The sequence below is a fragment of the Girardinichthys multiradiatus genome, chromosome 11, assembly GCF_021462225.1.
Source record: "Girardinichthys multiradiatus isolate DD_20200921_A chromosome 11, DD_fGirMul_XY1, whole genome shotgun sequence".
NCBI classification, from domain to species: Eukaryota; Metazoa; Chordata; class Actinopteri; order Cyprinodontiformes; family Goodeidae; genus Girardinichthys; species Girardinichthys multiradiatus.
In genome coordinates this window covers 34,879,417-34,897,274 of record NC_061804.1, presented here as the reverse complement: position 1 = coordinate 34,897,274, position 17,858 = coordinate 34,879,417, and the positions used below count along the sequence as shown (strand labels likewise).

The following is a 17,858-nucleotide window of genomic DNA, read 5'->3' as shown; positions in this document are numbered from 1 at the left end:
CCGATGACGCAGTCGGTTGCTAGGTGTGAATGAATTGATGCTTTGTCTCGGCCAGGCGGCACCTCAGTTTACAGGTCGAACACAACAAAGCAGCATCTTGTCCTCTTTGTTTTTTCCATAGTCCCGGGTTATTCGGAACTAAACATGGCTCTTTAAGTTCTTGTTGACGTCGTTGGACCCGAAAAGAAGTCGTGCTTTGCTTTAGCAACGCACCCCCAAGTGCTCTACAGTTTTCCCGCAAGAATGGAGTAAGTCAAACTCTTTTACTTCTCCCTTTTTTGTGTTGTTACAGTTGAACATTGGGTGTCATTGGCTTGTTGGCTTTCCACTTTATATGACTTATTCTGTTTAATTTTGAACTTATTGTTTATGACTGGTTACTTGTAATAAAAGCGTATGTCAGTGTTATTATGCTTGTAAATAGTTCGCTAAACTCTACTTTCTTGGAAATGCCGTGGATCCAGCCTTATAGTTATATTATAAAAACATACACATATTATCACATTGTCAGCTGTATGTCCCAAAGTTTTTAATTATTTGACTTTCTTTACTCAGTTATTGTTGTAAGATTATTAAAATATTAAAAATGAAATGACGCTCTGGTAATAGCCTTTAAATTGTCATTGTTGTAATCTAAACCGTTTAAGTGATCAAGCAGAGGATTAATTTAAAAAGAACCTGGATTGGAAGCAGCTGATCTGCATTAATCCCATTTAACCACCAGGGTGCCTCTCACTTGAGACACATGGTTGCTGTGGAGCTTCTACATCAACAGTTGGGCCCTTGACAGCGCCACGGAAAGGTCCCATATGCTTTGAGATGTGAAGTGCATTTTTACTTTAAAGCCCGTTAAAAGTCCAAATGAGACGGTTATCACTTCTGTATAACATTTTGCTCCAAAATGTAATAGGTTGCATCAGGAATAGTGTGTTTGTTCGTTTCTTTAACTAAGGGCATTTGCATTGTCTGATTTTTAGCTAATTCCTTTCTTGTCACATCTCAACAAAACATGTAATTGTGTAGATATTACTTTCAGAGGGAAGCACTGGCTGTCACTGGTTTTTACGTCATTTGATTGACTGATCCAGATGTTTTCAAAGTTGCAAGCTTTCTTATCCCTACCTCCACTTGTCCCTGCAGGTTTCATTATGCTTACCCTGCCCTGGTCTCTGTGGCCCATCCCTATCACTCTCAGCGTATGCTCGGACTTGGACTAAATCAAGGCGTCAACAGGCAAAATGATGGCAACATCAGCTCATGTTTGGAGGACTCTTCGTGTCTGCCCGGTAGACCCCCTCGCTCTCTCTCACCCACAGGCTAACCACAGCCAATCACAGGGGTGCAGGGGGGAGGTGTCAGAGGAGAGCCCGCATTTAATTGGTGAGTCGCAGCGAGTGCGTTTTTTTTTATATTTTTCCCCATTTCAGGTGGGCTCGGCACTGCAGCACATTCGTCCTTCTTGAACAGTAAGTAAAAAACTAGCTACGATTGTTTTGTCGATATTTGGACGACTTGAGGAAAAATGCTCTGCATTTACGATTGTCGATTCAATAATGCCTGCAATGCTAATTAATATTTTTTTATACTTTTTTTTTTTTTTGCATCTACCAGATTGTTGTAACACATTTTTCCTCCTCCTCTATAGGTGATGGTCTCACTGACTGGATGACGGAAGAAGTGGATTTCTCCTCGTACCTCCCAAATCCTCCTTCCCCTCCCTCCTCCACCAATGCCTCCCTTCCCCCTTCACCCCTTCAGAATGATATCCAGGTGCCCTCTGACTTGGAGGTCATGACCTCTTTGCTGCAGGAGGAACTCGCCCAGCTTGAGGACTACTTCCTGTCTGAGCCACTGCCAGAGAAAGGGCAAAGGCTGGGAAAATGCGACAGGGGTCCACTGCCGGCAGGTCCTCAGCCATTTAGTCAACTGCCATATGCCTCGTACTCTGCGTCCACCCAATCGGAGTCCAACCCACTTCTTGTTACCCTGGCAACCGGGGAGCTGGACCTGCTGAGCATCTGTGGCGGGCCCATAGGGCGATCCAAAATACCCAGACATGCCCCGTACAGCTGCAGTCGCCCCAATGGATGTGGTAGGAAGAGAGTTCTGGAGGGTGTGAGGTTCAGTGAAGGCTACGAAAACAGTGCGTTGGGTTCCAAAGGAAGTAACTCAGGTAACTCTGCTGTGGCCGTAACGAGTAATTATGGCTGTGTAGCGGATGAGCATCTGGTAGGGAAAAGCTACTGCCTGGGTAATGCAGTCGAGATTAGACGATGTGCTGGCTTATCCAAAGATGAGAAAAATTGCTGTTTTAGTCAAAATGCGATGAGTCCCGCCAAGGTTGTTGGTGGTGTATTTGGCTTTGGTGGATCACTGGATGCTCCTCAGAAGAAAGAGGATGTGTTGATGTATAGCATGAGGGAGGTCAGCGGAAGCACCGTGAACAATGAGGTGCTGAGCAGCATCAAGACCAGCGTGGAGTTGGCAAAGGCCACCGTATCGTGGAAAACCGACAGCGGTGAAAGTATTTACATTCCAGCGACTCCTCAATCCGAGGCCTATAGCAGCTTCTTGGGGAACATCAGCGAACAGATGAAAACAGAGAATCTGCAGATGCTACAGCCTGATTTACACTGTAATTACCTTGAGGATCAGGCCCCAGAATGCTTTCTGATGGCAAGGGAGAGTCTGAACCTGGAGACCTCAGGGCACAGGCAGGCATGCAGGCTAAGAGAAGACCACTGTGCTGTGAAATATGAAGCCGACATAATTCCACACGAAGGCGGAGAACGGAAGCAAAAGAAAAGAGATCAGAACAAAACTGCTGCTCATAGGTACATCCTAATTTCTACTGAATTTCCTAAGAAAGCAACAAGTTTTCATATTTTACATGACTTGGAAAAAAATTCAACATCTTTTGCTTGACTTAGGTATCGCCAGCGAAAAAGGGCGGAACTAGATTCTTTGGAGGAGCAGCTGCATTGCCTTGAGGGGAGGAACCGCGAGCTACGAGACAAGGCAGAGTCCGTGGAACGTGAAATCCAGTACGTTAAAGACCTGCTGATCGAAGTTTACAAGGCACGCAGCCAAAGGCTCAAGCAGGACACAACAGCATAACACCGCACTACTGCAAGTACACTCAGACCGGGCAAAGCCGAGAAAATGTTTGAGAAAATGAGAAAAAGTTTTCTCATGAACTGAATGTTTCATGTTGTTTTTGTTTTTGTTTTTTGTTGGTGTTGTTTTTATGATGCTGGGGCCACTGCATGCTTTGCTGATGTGAATTGTTTTCTGAATTTTAAATCAATACTTCTTCATTGTTTTTTGGCACTGAAATCACCTGAGCCTTCACTCTAGCGCTGCAATGCTTTACCTGACAATCATCTTTAACAGAACTTCCTCTTCCTCTGAATCTACTGAATAAATTAGGGTTATTTCTGGGGATGTAATATCATTTAAATAGCAGGTTATGTATTTATTAATAGCCTTACATTAAACTTGATGTCAGCAATAGAAGCTAATGAGTCTTCTTTTTCTTATTCAATTGTTACTTTTGAAATAACTTTGCTGTAAGAGTTATGGCAGTAGATGGATTAGTCGTGTCTTGGTGAAACATTACAGCTTTAACAAAATCAAACATCTTATACCGAGGTTTGGACATTTCTTCTTTAACAAGCATTCATGTGCTGTTGTTTTTTTAGGCTTTTAAGAACTGTTAAGTTTTAAAAATGAAGAAAGATCTGTGAAGCAATCTGATAATTATGTTTCATTTAAATATTGCTTTAGATATTTTAAACAACTGTCTTAATGTAGCTCTTAAGTTTTTCTAAGTTGATAATATTTACAACTATTTGCTTAATTTCTGCTATTTACATCACTTTTTATATGACAGATCAAACCACTGCAATATATTTTGGCAAAAGTTGAATGAAATTTTCAATTCATTCTGTGCAAAATTCATCCTAACACTTTACTTTAAAGTAAACTAACATGTTATTGTGCTATGGTTGAAAAGTTTACTTTGCAATAAAGAATCTGTTTTGCAGCTCAGGATAAACTTGTCCTCCAGTTCTAGAAACATCAGTAGATAATCATTGCAGGAGGTAATAGACTTGAATCTTTTCTGTTTTCTCTCTCTCTCTTCTGTAGGATTTCATGTTTCCCTCTAGGATTAAAAAGGTTTTAAATTTGGATGCAAACATTGTAATTAGTGTTTTTTTTTTTTTTTTACACACAGCCTTCCTCTGCATGCTCCTGCATTATTGTATTCTCCTTCTCTGAAATATTTTAGAGATTCAGAAATGAGGATTGTCTTCTTAAACTGCTTAAGGCAATACGTTTTATAAGCCTCCAGCTGAGCTGCACTAATTTGTATCTTTGTATATGTTCAGGGAGTTGAATGGGTTGATTTTGTTCCTAAAAAAAATCTAAAAAAGAAACAAATTCAACAGATTATTTATTTTTTAGCCATCTGAAATATTTTTCAGTTCATTTGCTAATTATCTAAGATAAAAACGTTTTTGCACATTCCTTAAAGTTATCCTTTTTTTGTTTGCACATTTAATTTTCAATCATTTGTTAGCACATGTGTTACTGTCTGTTTTGGCTTGAAGTTCATGATGTTTAACCCCCTGCGGTGTACTATCAACAGAAATTGTTCAAACCAAAAATACGGGCCGGTAACTCGTTGTATCTCTTTGTAATTTTAAGGTAATTTATCCATGTATGTATGTTTCTTTTTGTGTGGTGTAAACTATTGTCATAAAAAAAAAAATAAAGCGTCATCATCGGAGTTTTTTTTCTCAAATGACTTTTAACTTGCTGGATTTGAATTAAAAACAGGCCGATCGATCTGGAAATGTTTTTTTTTTTTTAATTCTCCTTGGTCTCACTGTTATAATTTCGCTTTTTGTAGATTAAAAACGGGCCGAAGACGACTAAATAAAACGGGGAACAACAGAAAAAACAAAACATTTATTTTTCACCTAACATCGGGGATTTGATGGTGTTTAGTGTTACGTTTTCTGCTAAATGAAATCAAATGCAAAGCAAACGAATCATCTAAGATCGCGATCAGTTTATTATCGGGTCACTTTTCCTTGCAAAAAAGGATCTCACTTTGGCTACAGCTTTAAAATCCGTTTAAAACAAGTTATGTGTTGCGGTTTAAAACTTTTGTACACATTAGGAAATGAGAAATTATTAAAATGCTGTAAATTCCCCAATTCCGCCAAAGTTTAGTGCTCAAGTAGGTCTACAATAATTTACAAAAATCATCACCACGGTGTAAATATGAAGTGTAGTGTCCATTTCTGAATATTATTGTCTATATCTGAGTAAAATAAAAAAGTTAACAGTTTTTTTTAGCAGTTTCCACTTAAGTTATTATTTGCGCATGCAATATTAGAGTGTAACTACTGGTTAATTACTCTGTACAAAAAGTAAAAGGATAACAATTTTAAGTTGGCACCTTCAGCTCTGACTCACTGAAGGAATGCTTGAAAACCAGACATCTTCAAGCAGGAATGTCTTATTTAATGAACAAACAGTTGTTAAACATACTAATTAAGAGTGATTTTATTTCACTTTTAGGGAACTGATCTCACACCTGTCACTGCTGCTGAAATTAACATTGTAAAAGCTTGTGCTTTAAAGCCTTAAAAACGTCAAGGAATAGTAGAACGGAAAAAAGTAAATAAAGGAGTGATCAAGATGTTACAAATACAGTGAGGTAAAAAAAAATAAAAATCAAGAAACCACGATCAATCGTTTTAAACGTGTATCACTTTTAATAAGACATGTATCATCCACATCTTAACTGGAAACAAACGTGAGATACGGTTCAAAAAAAGAAGAAGACAAAACTAATACTTTTGATTCAGTTTCAGTATCGAATCTTCTTTGGTTCACATCTGCCGTTAATCAAAGTAAATCTATTTAACCATGGATAAATGTTAGCTATTCTAGAAGGACTTCCTTGACATTTGCATCCTTTACCTAAAGTCATAGTTTGTAGAGACATTACAAAGGAGCGAAAATATTGATCTTTGCCTAACATTAAGTAAAGGAGGTGTCTGCAAGAAAGCTGGAGGATTTAACTCCTACGAAACAAGATTGAATGAAGCTTAGGGTGTGCAGACTTAACATAAGGTTGCTGCAGCTTTTAAATCTGGGAAAAAAATATTTTTTACAGGGGTTTGTGGACTTTTTTATTCCCACTGTATATTCACAATGAGTCAAAATACCTCAAAGGAAATTCTTCATTGCTCCAATCATGCAAACATTTTGTTACATATTTTAAAGGACACTGTGTAGTACTGACATCTGCCTTCTTGTTAACTGCTCATTTTATTCCGCGCTGCATTGCATCTTGCTCCCTGCACAACCTTAGAGCTGCTGTAGCAGCCTGTCTCACTGCATCGTTTGAATCAGTGCATGCAGCTGTGACAAGTGAGCTGTACACATCTTTATCCAACATAGACACAACACCGTCAACATTTACCAAGTTTCCCAGAGCTGCACAGCAGTGACGTCGTGTAACGGTATCAGGGTCGGAGAGCAGACAGGTCAGCACGGCCGCTGACCTCTGAGCTTCGTCTGTCCATCTTCTCTGCTCTTCTTCATCAAACATCTGCTCTGTTACTGAATCACCGGCTGCCTCGATATTTGAAGTTGCTTCTTTACTATGATTGTTCTTCTTGCCCCACCCTGAAGTGTCACTGCAGTTTTCTCCTTTTTTAAACTTTGCTGCAATGTATCCCAACCAGTTCCCTACAGCCCTGCAAGCCATTCTCCGCACCTGCCTGCAGGAATCATTAAGACAGTCTATCAAGTGTCTGAAAACATCGGCCTGCAGGGTACCTATTTCATTAGATCTGAAAGGTTTTAAATTTCCTACAAATCTACATGTGGCAGCTCTCATCTGGTCATATGGATGAGTTAGTGCCTGCTGTAGCACTGTGGCCTCAACACATATCCGATGCGAACCGAGCTGAGAGGAACAGCGGGCCACTTGGGACAACAGATTCAGGAGCTCCACAGCAGAGTCCCACAGTACATCCTGCTGCAGTAAATCAGAGAGGAGAGACCTGGCAGTTCTGGTCAGAGAATTCTGATTTTTGGAGGCAAAGAGCTGCTTGCTCTGAGGTGATGAAAAAAAGCCTGAAGCACCTTCTCTGACGTGGGACACAGAGTGCTCTGGATCGCACAGCAGCAAACGGCTCAGCAGGGAGAGAGGCATCTCCAGCAGCGGCGGAGGGAATGTCTGAATTACCTGCAAAGCCATAAAAATCACAGAGAGGAACTTGTCACACATCCAACATTTGACAGCAAACATCACCCGTCCACCGAAGTACAAAGATGTTAAACTGTACAGCATTGCTTCTCAGACATGAGCACTGTGCAATAGTTATTGTGTGTTGCATCAGACTTTTGTTTGCCATTGAGGTGTTTGAAAGAAGCACGAGAAAGCTCTGACCTGCAGGAGGCTAGAAGCAACGTGACAGCTGTCATACACCTGCAGAACCGTGGACATGGTGTGTGACGGCAGGTCCAGAGCAAACGGAAAACAGAGCAGGTGGCAGCTCAATGTGGACAACGTGTTGCGACTCAGCTCCATGTCAGCGCTCCCAGAGGGACACCTGGCTAACAAATGAAGACTGCAGGGTACAAAAGATGCTGTTGTTAGCTCCCATTGCTGTAGCTATGTAGGTCTACGATTTGTAATACAAATGCCAAATAAAATTATTCACCACATCTTTTAGAAGTTTTCACACACATTAATATTTTCACATTTGGTTAAGTTACAATAAAACACCTCATTTTATTGGGATTTTTAGGTGATAGACAAAGTAATACATCAATGTGAAGTGGAAGAAAAATCATACAGGATTTTCTACATTTTTTGCAGATAAAAATATAAAATGTGTGGTGTGCATTTGCATTTAGCCTTCTTTACTCTGATACCTCTAAATAAAACCCAATTCAATCAACTGCCTTCTGAATTCACATAATTAGTGAAAAGTCCACCTGTGTTAATTGAAACTCAGTTTAAATCAAGCTGTCCTGTGAAGGTCTATTACTGGACAAAGCATCATGAAGACCAAGGGACACAGTAGAAAGGTCAGGGATATAGCTGTGGAAATGTTTAAATCAGGGTAAGATTATAAAACAGAACTTCTGAACCTCTGGAAATGGAAAGACTACGGTACAATTGCAAACTTACCAGGACATGGTCACGGCACTTTACAACTCTGGCCTTTACAGAAGAGTGGCAAGACTGCTGAAAGAAAGCCTGTTTGCAGTTTGCCATAAACCATGTAGGGGGCCCAGCAAAGTTGTAGAAGGCTCTCTGGTCAGATGAGACTAAAATTAAACTCTTTGTCAAAAGGCTGGTAGTCAGAGTTGATGGGACCATGGATGGAGCTCAGGGCAGTCCTGGAAGAGGACCTGTTAGATGCAGCCGAAGGCTTAAAACTGTGGCAGAAGTTCACCTTCAAATGGGACAACAACCCTAAACATTCAGCCAGCGATTCAATGGAATGGATTTGGATCAAAGCAAATTCATGTGTTAGAATGGTCCAGTCAAAGTTTAGACCCAAATCCAATTGAGAATTTGAGACTTGAAAATTGCTCTCCATCCAATCTGAGCTTGGGCTATTTGGTAAGCAAGAATGGGCAGAAAAGACGGTTCTACAAAATGGTGACTTAGAAATAGACATGCATGCTATATTTTTTATATTTTAATATGAAAAACAAAATGTTTGTTATTTATACACTACTTGCTCTTTGTCTATTATATGAAAAAAAAAATCTATAAAATACAGTGAAGTTAAGGAGTGTAAAAGCTTGACAAGGCATTGTAAGACACTAACCAGTCGTTGCTCAGCAACCATCCGAGTGTGTACACACATTTAGATTTTTTGTTAGAAAAAAGAGGAATGCACGAGTATGGGTCCTTGGTGAAGATAAACAGCGTAATGGACAAGAAGGAGTAAAGTCCTAAAGAAAGAAAAAATAAGACATCCTTAACATTTAAAATTACTACATGGAATAAGCATATTCCGATGTGGATTTTACCATCTGCTGAAAAGAAGTCCAGGTTTGGCGTTGTGTTGGTGAGGGAAGAACCAGCCCTTTTCCACAAGTCCACAAAAGCAAGTGGATTTACCTTAGACGACACTGAAGTATTTTCATGCTAAATGAAAATAAAACACAGGCATAACACAGACAATCAGTAGTGATTTGTTCCTGAAAATGAGCCATGCAAAGGTTTTACTACATTATATCCAGAATCTAACCTCAGACAATGTGTTTAGGAATAAAGAGAGGAGGCCGTCATACAGCCCCCAACCAGGATGTGGTAAAACCAGTGGCTAGAAGTGCAGAGAGAGAAACATACTAAAAACAACTGGAAGAAACCTTAAACTTTAATAAATGACATATTACTCATTCAATCCAGATCAGTACCGAGGGATGCATTTTCAGCAAGGAAGTCAAATTCTCCAGATCAACAAAAACATCAACACCATGTTGTGTGAAGAGAGATAAAACAGAAGCAGCCAGCGCCTAAAAAAAAAAAAAAAAAAAGACACATCAAAATCAAATGTGATTCAAGGAGCAGCTTGTAGTCATAAAATATTGCCAGACACAGAAAAAACACAGGCCATGTAAAGAATGGTCAAATCAACACAGATGTCAAGACTCAGACAGGTTTAACTTCCAGAGAACAAAACTTCTAACATGTGGATACTCACTGCCAGAGCAGTGAGATTTGGCTGGCTGAGAATCATCTTTAAAGGCTTAGTGAACTCTTCTAGTCTGCAGGATGAAACCAGAAGAATATATGTATGACAGCCAGCCTGTAGGTTTGCTGTATTAAACAAAAAACATAAGAAAAATCAGACCTAGGCTCCTCTTCCACCCAATCAGAATGGCTTTCCCAGTAGATCAGAATAAATTTAATCATTTCTCCAAGTGTAAGCACATTTCTCTGTTCCTGAGAAGAGAAAATGCAAACCAGTCAGGGGTATTCTTGTACAACAAATTCATTTTAGGTGTGCTTCTATTACAGAAAAGTAACCTTGATTAAATCGGAGTTTGAAACAGAATCTCTGATCATTTCGAAGAGGACTTGTGGTAGTTGAAGTTCACAGCTGATGTAGTGAGATGTCTCAAGGTCAGGAGTCAGGATCAAGTTGTGTAGGACCTTTAGTAGAAGCTCAATCTGTTGTACATTTACTACACCAACACCTATTAGCTGAACAGAAGAAGAAAGACTTCTATACTGTTTTGGGACAGAATTATTCAATAAATTGTTGAAACCAAATGTGCCCATTTACCTGAGCCTGAAATGCTGTAATGTTAGATTTAATTTGATATATGATGTCATTGTAGTTTATCAGATTGTTCTGCTGCCTGCTGGGGTCTGTTTCTTGGACAAGATTCTCCCAGTACCCCTTATTGTCGACATCCTGAAGGAATAACGAAACAATTATTCTCTCACTATAATTATCTCTCTATTTTCTAATTATAAAGCGTCTTGCAAAAGTATTCACACCCTTTTAATGTTCTTGGATTTTTCCATGTTGCAGTCACAAACTTAAATGTATTTTATTAGGATTTGTTTAGGATAAATGACAAAGTAGTTCATAATTGTGAAGTGGGAAAAAAAAGGTAAATTATGGTGTGGTGTGCATTTATATTCAGTCCCCTTTACTTCAATATATCTAAATAAGAACAGTGCAACTAATTCCCATCAGAAGTCACATAATTATTAAAAGGAGTCCATCTTTGTGGAATTTATTCTCAACATAATAAAGCTGTTCTGTCCTTAGAGGTTTATGTTATAAAGCAATATCCCAAGCTTTTAACATCTCAGAGGTCTGTTCAATCCATCATCCGCCAATGGAAGGAGTATCACACAACTGCAAGTCTAGAAATGGTAAAAGATAAATGGCCGGCACTTATATAGTGCTTTATCAAGTCCGAGGACCCCAAACTGCTTTACATTACAATCAGTCATCCACCCATTCATAGTAGTAGGCTACATTGTAGCCACAACTGCCCTGGTGCAGGCTGACAGAAGTGAGGCTGCCATACAATCGGCGCCACCATGCCCTCTAACCCATGTCTTTAGAAAGACATGGCCATCCATCTTAACTGACAGGTTAGCCAAGGAGAGATCACTGATCTTCCCACAGCTCAGGTGGGAAACTCTGACAACAGGACAAATATTAGTCACGCACTTTGGAAAATCAGGTCTTAGTGAAAGAGTAGCAGGAAGAAAGCCATAAGTCCTGTAAACACATAGCTGAAGGTGCTCTGGTCGGATGAAACCAAAACTGAACTTTATTGACAAATTCAAAACGCTATGTGGAGAGAATGGACCTAGACACTGGATGGTGTTTATGCTGATGGAATGCTTTTCTTCAGCAAAGACAGTGAAAAGGGTCAAAGTTGATGTGAAGATGGATGGAGCTAAATGCAGGGGAATCCTAGGGGAAAACCTGTTAGAGGCTGAAACAGACTTGAGTCAAAGGTTCACCTTCCAAAGGCAAAAAGACATACAAACAGTGAGAGCTACAATGGAAACACTTCACAATTATAAACTACGTTGTGTTGCCCTGTTACATTAAATCCAAATCGAAATTATTAAAGGTCGTGGTTCTAGTGTGACAAGATGTGAAAAAGTTTTAAAGGTATGAATATTTTTCCAAGGCACTGTACACAAGCAGAGTCAATGCTGAATGTCGCTGACCTGCCTGTGGAGTGTGGCTGGTCTGTCTTTACTCCCTCTTCGCACGAGTCGTGGCCCAACCTCAACAGAAGGAAACTCCTGTTCATAGTCTCTGCTGATCTGACCCCTGGTGAGAAAATGAGCACAGAGATTACCACTGTCACAGTATATTTAAGTTGTACGTGTTTTATTCATTTTCTAAGCTTCTAGAAATAAACCTTTGTTTTGATGTAGCACATGCTTTACTCTTCAGGCTCATGCTTTGATTGGCAGCTGTTCCGACCAATGAGCCAGATCCACTGGGAGATTCATTGGAAGGGGCTTTGACGATGTACACATTAGGTGAAGCTATCACTGTAGCAGAGTTCCCCCTGTCACATCCTTCCTTCTTTTTCTGTTAAACGAGACCAAACAGCTTAAATGAGCATGAGCATCTCCAAATGATCACACAAACATTAACCGCTGACTCACTTTTGCACTGCCACTGCCAACCTCTCTCTTTTTGTTCTCCATCTGCTCCCTGACCTTTCTCAGTAATCCACTCTCTCCCGATGCCGGCGCAGACTTTTCTGCCACTTGCTTCAGTTTCAGGGCCACCACGTCTGGGCTGGGTGTGACTGTCAAGGGGCTGAAGAGGTTTGTGTCTGACAGCACTGCCATCGCCACAGAAAGAAAGTTATTCATTTCGGTGTTCTGAAACAGATAATTCTTTAAAGCGTTTTTTTGGGCTACAGTATACCTGTTGTTAGTAGTTATTTAATTGCGAAAAAACCTACTCAACGAGCTTCTGCCTGCATATACCTCTGGTGACATCACATAAGGCAAAAGATCTGTGGTCTTTTGAATATGAAGCTTGTTTTTTTTCTCTTTGTCCTCTTTATGATTATAATCAGTGGCCTCCTCGGAGCATAATAAATAGGATTCTGTATAGTTGCAGCAAAACATATGTGAGAATACTGCTATCGATTTTAGAAAAAATTTGCTTGGCTTTGGGGCCTCTTGTGATGTCATCACTCTAAATACGCACAAAGCAGAAATGTTATTTTTTCTTTAGTGTGCTTCTTGAAAACACTGCGTTGTGTAAAATGCTGAAGTGGAAATGCATACTCAGCCAAGTGTGTTTTAATAAAATTAATACACTTTTAGTGAAAAAACGAAATCTCTAGATATGTTCTTCAATGATAAAATTAATGGTTTAAGTGTTACCTAATACGCCATCAGCAACAAAGGGATGGTGCAGGAGGTCTGGCCAAGACAAACGTTTCTGTGGATCTTTAGTCAACAAACCTTTCAGAAAACTCTGTGAATGAGATAATGGATTGATTAATTGTTTTTTTAGCACCAGTGGCCTTTATTTTAGTTATTTTTTCAAAGTAGGCAGACAGGAAATGGGGTGGAGAGAGGTGGAAGACATGCGGCACAGGTCTCCGGGGTTGGGACTTGAACACCTGTGTCGAGAACTGACCCCTCCTTATATCCGCTGTGCACTCCACCGCTACGCCACGCCCTGATTTATTTATTCTTAATTAGTTTATATGTACTGGTTGGGTGTGTATGGATGACTGTGAAACCTAACATGCTACTTAATATTCCTTGGCTTGTCACACAGAACAGTTAGTTCAGTTGCCTTGACTTATTGAAAACTTTGGGATGTTGACGTTAAAGGGAATTTAGCTGTACTGTACCAGGCAGCTGTCGCTCATCGTGTCCAGCCACTTGACCTGATCTCTCACAATGAGCTGCACCAAGTGGAAGATGGAGTTAGTGTAGAATGGTGGCACCCCTGTGTGGAGTTCATACAAAATGCAGCCAAGAGCCCAGAGATCAGCAGTGTGGTCATACGGCTTCTCCTCTACAATCTCAGGAGACATGTACAGCGGTGTTCCCTTGATGGAAGTCAGGACCAGGGTGGAAACACTCATTGCTCTGGCAAACCTGTAGCAACATTTGGAGTAAATAAAAAGTTTGGAAATACCTTTTTTTTTATTAAAAGAAGGGCCATAAGGTCATCATACCCAAAGTCACAGAGCTTCACCACACCGCTTTTTCCTAACAGAATATTTTGTGGTTTCATGTCTCGATGAAGGATGCGATGGGAGTGTAAATAATACAGAGCAGAGACCAGCTGGCAGGCAATCTCCCGCACCTTTAAAAGGGATGAGCAACCAAATATGCATGTTGTAAAATCAATCTAATCATAGACTCACTGAAGTCTATGATCTGACAAATGAAAGAGATTTAATACACATCTATTAACATCATGCATTATCATGTTTTTAATAAATGTTTGTGTCCCATCTTTGTACCAGACAATGGCAGCACACTATGTAGAATTTATGTACAATAAAGCCTGACTTCTTGTCCAAAAAAACTATAACAAAAAGAAGTCTTGTTTAAATGAAACTTCTTGTTTTTAAGGAAAAGTTGACTGAACGAAAAAGAAGACATTATCAGTTTATTAGTGACAGACCTTATTTAGATGCTCTCCTGAACTACAATTTTTGCTTAGATACCATCATAAATACAATGAAGAAGAAATGATAATCACCTGACCCAAATCTGGGAAAATGTAGTTAGATTTGTAATACTATATAAGTGCTTCTCCTTTGTGATTGAAAAAAGAAGGCACATAGAGGCTGCTGGGTGCTATACTTAGATGAGACCATAAGAAATAAATAGGTATTTTACAAAGACAAGAAACAGATCAGATTTATGACACTGAACATATACAGTTTTTCACAGGTTCCCTAGGTCAGACAAAAATGGTAGAAACTAAGATTTAGTAACTAATTTATAAAACAAAAACACAAAATGCTTTTACTATCTAATTTGGAGAATTACTTTGTTAGAAGTCTAAAACATGGTTACTCTTGGTGCTTTTAAAAAGCAACATAAAAAAAAGGATTTGAATTATTTATTTATTTATTCTTAAATTGTGTCCTCCATACTCTGATAACTGGTACTGCAGTTTTTTAATTACTTTAATAATAAATTGCTTGAAAATTATTCGGCTGTCATGTGTCAGTTAACTTCTGGGCCTGGCTAAGCCCCCTGATGTTTCTGGGCCCTACCAACACCTCTGGATCTTGCGCTTGTCATGACCGTGTAATGGCGGTGAATACCTGGCTCTCTGGCAAGTTTCCATCATCCTCCAAAATCTGGAACAACTGGCCCTCTGCATACTCAGTTACAACCACAACCTGTTACAACGATAAAGGTGATTTTTGCCAAGGGATGTGGAAGCCAGATACACCGAATATTCTACAGATTTAATAAGGTTTACCTCGGTTTCCGTCTCAAAACTGTCAAAAAGCTGCACTATGTTTGGGTGCTGAAGATCTCTCATAATTTCTATTTCCCTCTTCAGACTTCGCAGCTCCTTTTCAGACCGACCCACCTTCGGCATGAACTTTAGGGCCACCACCTGAGAGAAACCAACAAAAACAGTGAGACGGAGAGCCAAACAAACAGGGTAAAACAATATTTGGATAAAAGAAACTTTACTTGGCCGGTGAACTTTTTTCTCCCCTTGTAAACTCGGCCGAAGGAGCCCTCTCCCACCAGATCCAGGACGTGATAGAGATCCATCTGGACTACCTGGGGATAACGGTTTAACCGAAACAAACGGAACACGGTACGTCACCAACAGTTTTATTTTAGCTCTTATGTGAAAACCCGAGAAGCAATTAATTTAATTTGAAAACGCGAAACTTACATATAGCAAGTTATTAGGACTAACGACAACGCTTTTTGTTACTTTCGGAGTGGCAAAACTCAATGCTCTGTGTAACTGCTGACCTGCTTAACTGCCTAACGATAAAAGTCATTAAAAAGTTGTTTAATTTGATTTGTCATACGTAAACGTTTAGAATGTATCATAGCTGCAGCCTTTTATGACGCCATATCAATAATAAACTGAGACTTTAATATCATTTTACAACATAATGAAAATTCAAATCCGGCATTTCTATGGACAAAAACATGGACTGGGGCCCTGACCTTAACGATAGCTGTTGCGTTCCTAGCAACAGGCGTTGTGAGGGAAAACAAAGCATCATGGCTCCAGAAGGCGCTGTTGCTTCCGAACCACCGCATACAGTCATGGGACAAAAATAGAAAAAACATACGAAAACCTTTGGTTTCTAACATGTTTGAACATTTGGATATTTTTTGTAGATTTTAATGCTACCGAGAAATTGAAGTGATATAAATAAATAATAAAAACTGAATTAGATATATTTTATAGGATTCTTCAAAATGGAAGAATGGAGGAATATATAAGGACACCCACACATTTATTCCCACTCGTAATAGCTAAAATTATCACATCCGGTGTACATATTGAGAACATAGAATTTCGGTAGTTTGCCTTGTTTTAAACCTTAGACAGTTGTGTGTCTTGTGTGTACCCCAGAGTGAACTCCATGGTGAGATCAAAAGAGCTGTCTGAGGCCTTCAGAAAGAAAACTGTAGCAGCTTAGAGTATGGTAAAATATTTAAAGAGCTCTCAAAAAAATTCAAAGTCATCTATTCAACTGTATGGAAAATAGTTCACAAGTGGCTGCCTGCCAGCCAGCCAGCCACCATCTGTGAAGCATGGAGAATGAAGAGTGGCCAGAGTGGTCATACAATCCACCATATATTCTATTGTGTATCAGAGGATGATTGAGGAAAATGTTACCCCACCTGTGAAAAATGTAAAATCTGGAGCAGCCAAAAATGACAGTGACCCAAAATATGACAATAAACAAAAATATGCCAATAAATCTTCCAAAGGCGGTCTGAAAACTAAGAAATAGAAAGTCCGGAGTCAAATCAAAGCCTAGATCTTGATCTCATTGAGATGCTGTGGGGTCAAATGTGAGAAAACCCTCAAACATCTCAGAGCTGAGAGTGAGCAGTGGATGCTTGTTTGCCCAAATGCTACCAGTATTTTGGGATCCGTACGGCGCACGCCATACCTTTCCAATTGTTTTGCAAAAAATTTAAACTATAATATTCCTTCACAATTGCATTAAAGTTTGTGGTTGCAAGGAGTTAAAATGTGTGTTTTGCCTACCAGTCTCTGACACCAGTCTCCAACAGGTGTCAGACACTGGTAGATGGCTACGAGAGGACTCTCACTGAAATAATTTTAAGCCAAGGAGGGACTATTTGTTCATATTTTTTTACATAATGAGCAAAACAAGGTGAGCTTTTGTGGTTACCAGTAATTAAACCTCGTTCTTTTTGAGAGAAAATGAAAAAGAATGTGTGAACAATTATTTTGATAGAACTAAATATTGAATGGGGTGTCCTAATATTTTGTATGACTTTAAGTCCTTGGACTAACCTTTTAACAGAACCTAATATTAAAAAATCTCAAACTATCCCTTTAATTAGTAAAGTTCTCTGATTATGATCTTGGAACTAGTGGAATGTAAAATTGGATAGGAAAAGATGAAATAATGACGTGATTCAGTGAAGAAGTCTTGTTAGCATTTAGATGGGGTGTAAATAAGCTATAAACATCAATACAAATATTAAAACTAAGGATCTACAAAATACAAGTTAGAAGGTAAGCATTTTATTATCATTAAATAATAATAAAAAAATAGCAGTAAGACTATAAGCTTTTTATTTTAATTATTAAACTTTTATTATTTATATTATTACAGTATATTGCTATTGTTATTAACAATCTTACTAACATATTGTTATTATTATTATTTATAGCTGTTGCTGTAAGAGTAGTAGTTTTAGATTAATTCCTCGTAGGCAATTACAAAAAGAAAAATTTGAAAAAAAAGTTTAAAAATATCAAATAGAGCCTCTATCGGTATTTTATATAGTTCAAAATTATATACATAAAAAAAAACTGTAAATAAAACTTTAAACATCAAAATATTTTTAGAATGTAAAGTTTGTTCCCACAATCCCCCATTCCATATATTCTTTAGAATTGTTTGATTTTTTTTTCTTTCAAGCCCAACCCCCAGTACTGGGGCCAGAATTGAACTTTTGTTTTCTTCTGCTTTCTTTACTGCAAGTTCAATTAGTTAAACATAAACATATGTGGTATCCACAAAAATAGTAGAATCTTGGCTAAAAGCTGATACACACATTTCTACAAACACCAAAA

The 17,858-nt window shown here is 39.0% G+C and overlaps 2 protein-coding genes across 2 annotated transcripts; one reads left to right on the top strand and one right to left on the bottom strand.

The window, feature by feature from the left end:
* atf5a (activating transcription factor 5a) lies at window positions 1-4,792 on the top strand. Its single transcript, XM_047378309.1, has 4 exons — window positions 1-248; window positions 1,141-1,380; window positions 1,646-2,834; window positions 2,931-4,792. The coding sequence occupies exons 2-4, from the start codon at window positions 1,239-1,241 to the stop codon at window positions 3,115-3,117; spliced, it is 1,518 nt and encodes a 505-aa protein (XP_047234265.1). The 5' UTR covers window positions 1-248; window positions 1,141-1,238; the 3' UTR covers window positions 3,118-4,792.
* Window positions 4,793-5,766: 974 nt separating this feature from the next.
* stk36 (serine/threonine kinase 36 (fused homolog, Drosophila)) lies at window positions 5,767-15,590 on the bottom strand. The gene is made up of 20 exons (XM_047378952.1): window positions 15,453-15,590; window positions 15,242-15,334; window positions 15,021-15,161; window positions 14,860-14,937; window positions 13,753-13,883; window positions 13,423-13,672; window positions 12,944-13,037; window positions 12,209-12,390; window positions 11,956-12,131; window positions 11,759-11,864; window positions 10,341-10,472; window positions 10,082-10,258; window positions 9,906-9,997; window positions 9,756-9,819; window positions 9,469-9,567; window positions 9,300-9,374; window positions 9,079-9,196; window positions 8,874-9,000; window positions 7,478-7,658; window positions 5,767-7,273 (listed from the first exon to the last, which is right to left on the bottom strand). The coding sequence occupies exons 2-20, from the start codon at window positions 15,323-15,325 to the stop codon at window positions 6,344-6,346; spliced, it is 3,237 nt and encodes a 1,078-aa protein (XP_047234908.1). The 5' UTR covers window positions 15,326-15,334; window positions 15,453-15,590; the 3' UTR covers window positions 5,767-6,343.
* Window positions 15,591-17,858: the final 2,268 nt, after the last annotated feature.

Bases quoted from the DNA above. Each gene is read 5' to 3' on its own strand.
- atf5a (XM_047378309.1), top strand. From the start codon at position 1,239: ATGATGGCAACATCAGCTCATGTTTGGAGGACTCTTCGTGTCTGCCCG. The intron at 1,381-1,645 runs GTGAGTCGCAGC...CCTCCTCTATAG, and splicing joins GGAGAGCCCGCATTTAATTG to GTGATGGTCTCACTGACTGG. The intron at 2,835-2,930 runs GTACATCCTAAT...TGCTTGACTTAG, and splicing joins AACAAAACTGCTGCTCATAG to GTATCGCCAGCGAAAAAGGG.
- stk36 (XM_047378952.1), bottom strand. From the start codon at position 15,325: ATGGATCTCTATCACGTCCTGGATCTGGTGGGAGAGGGCTCCTTCGGC. The intron at 9,998-10,081 runs GTTACTTTTCTG...TTCTCTTCTCAG, and splicing joins CAAACTCCGATTTAATCAAG to GAACAGAGAAATGTGCTTAC. The intron at 9,568-9,755 runs GTGAGTATCCAC...TTTTTTTTTTAG, and splicing joins CAAATCTCACTGCTCTGGCA to GCGCTGGCTGCTTCTGTTTT.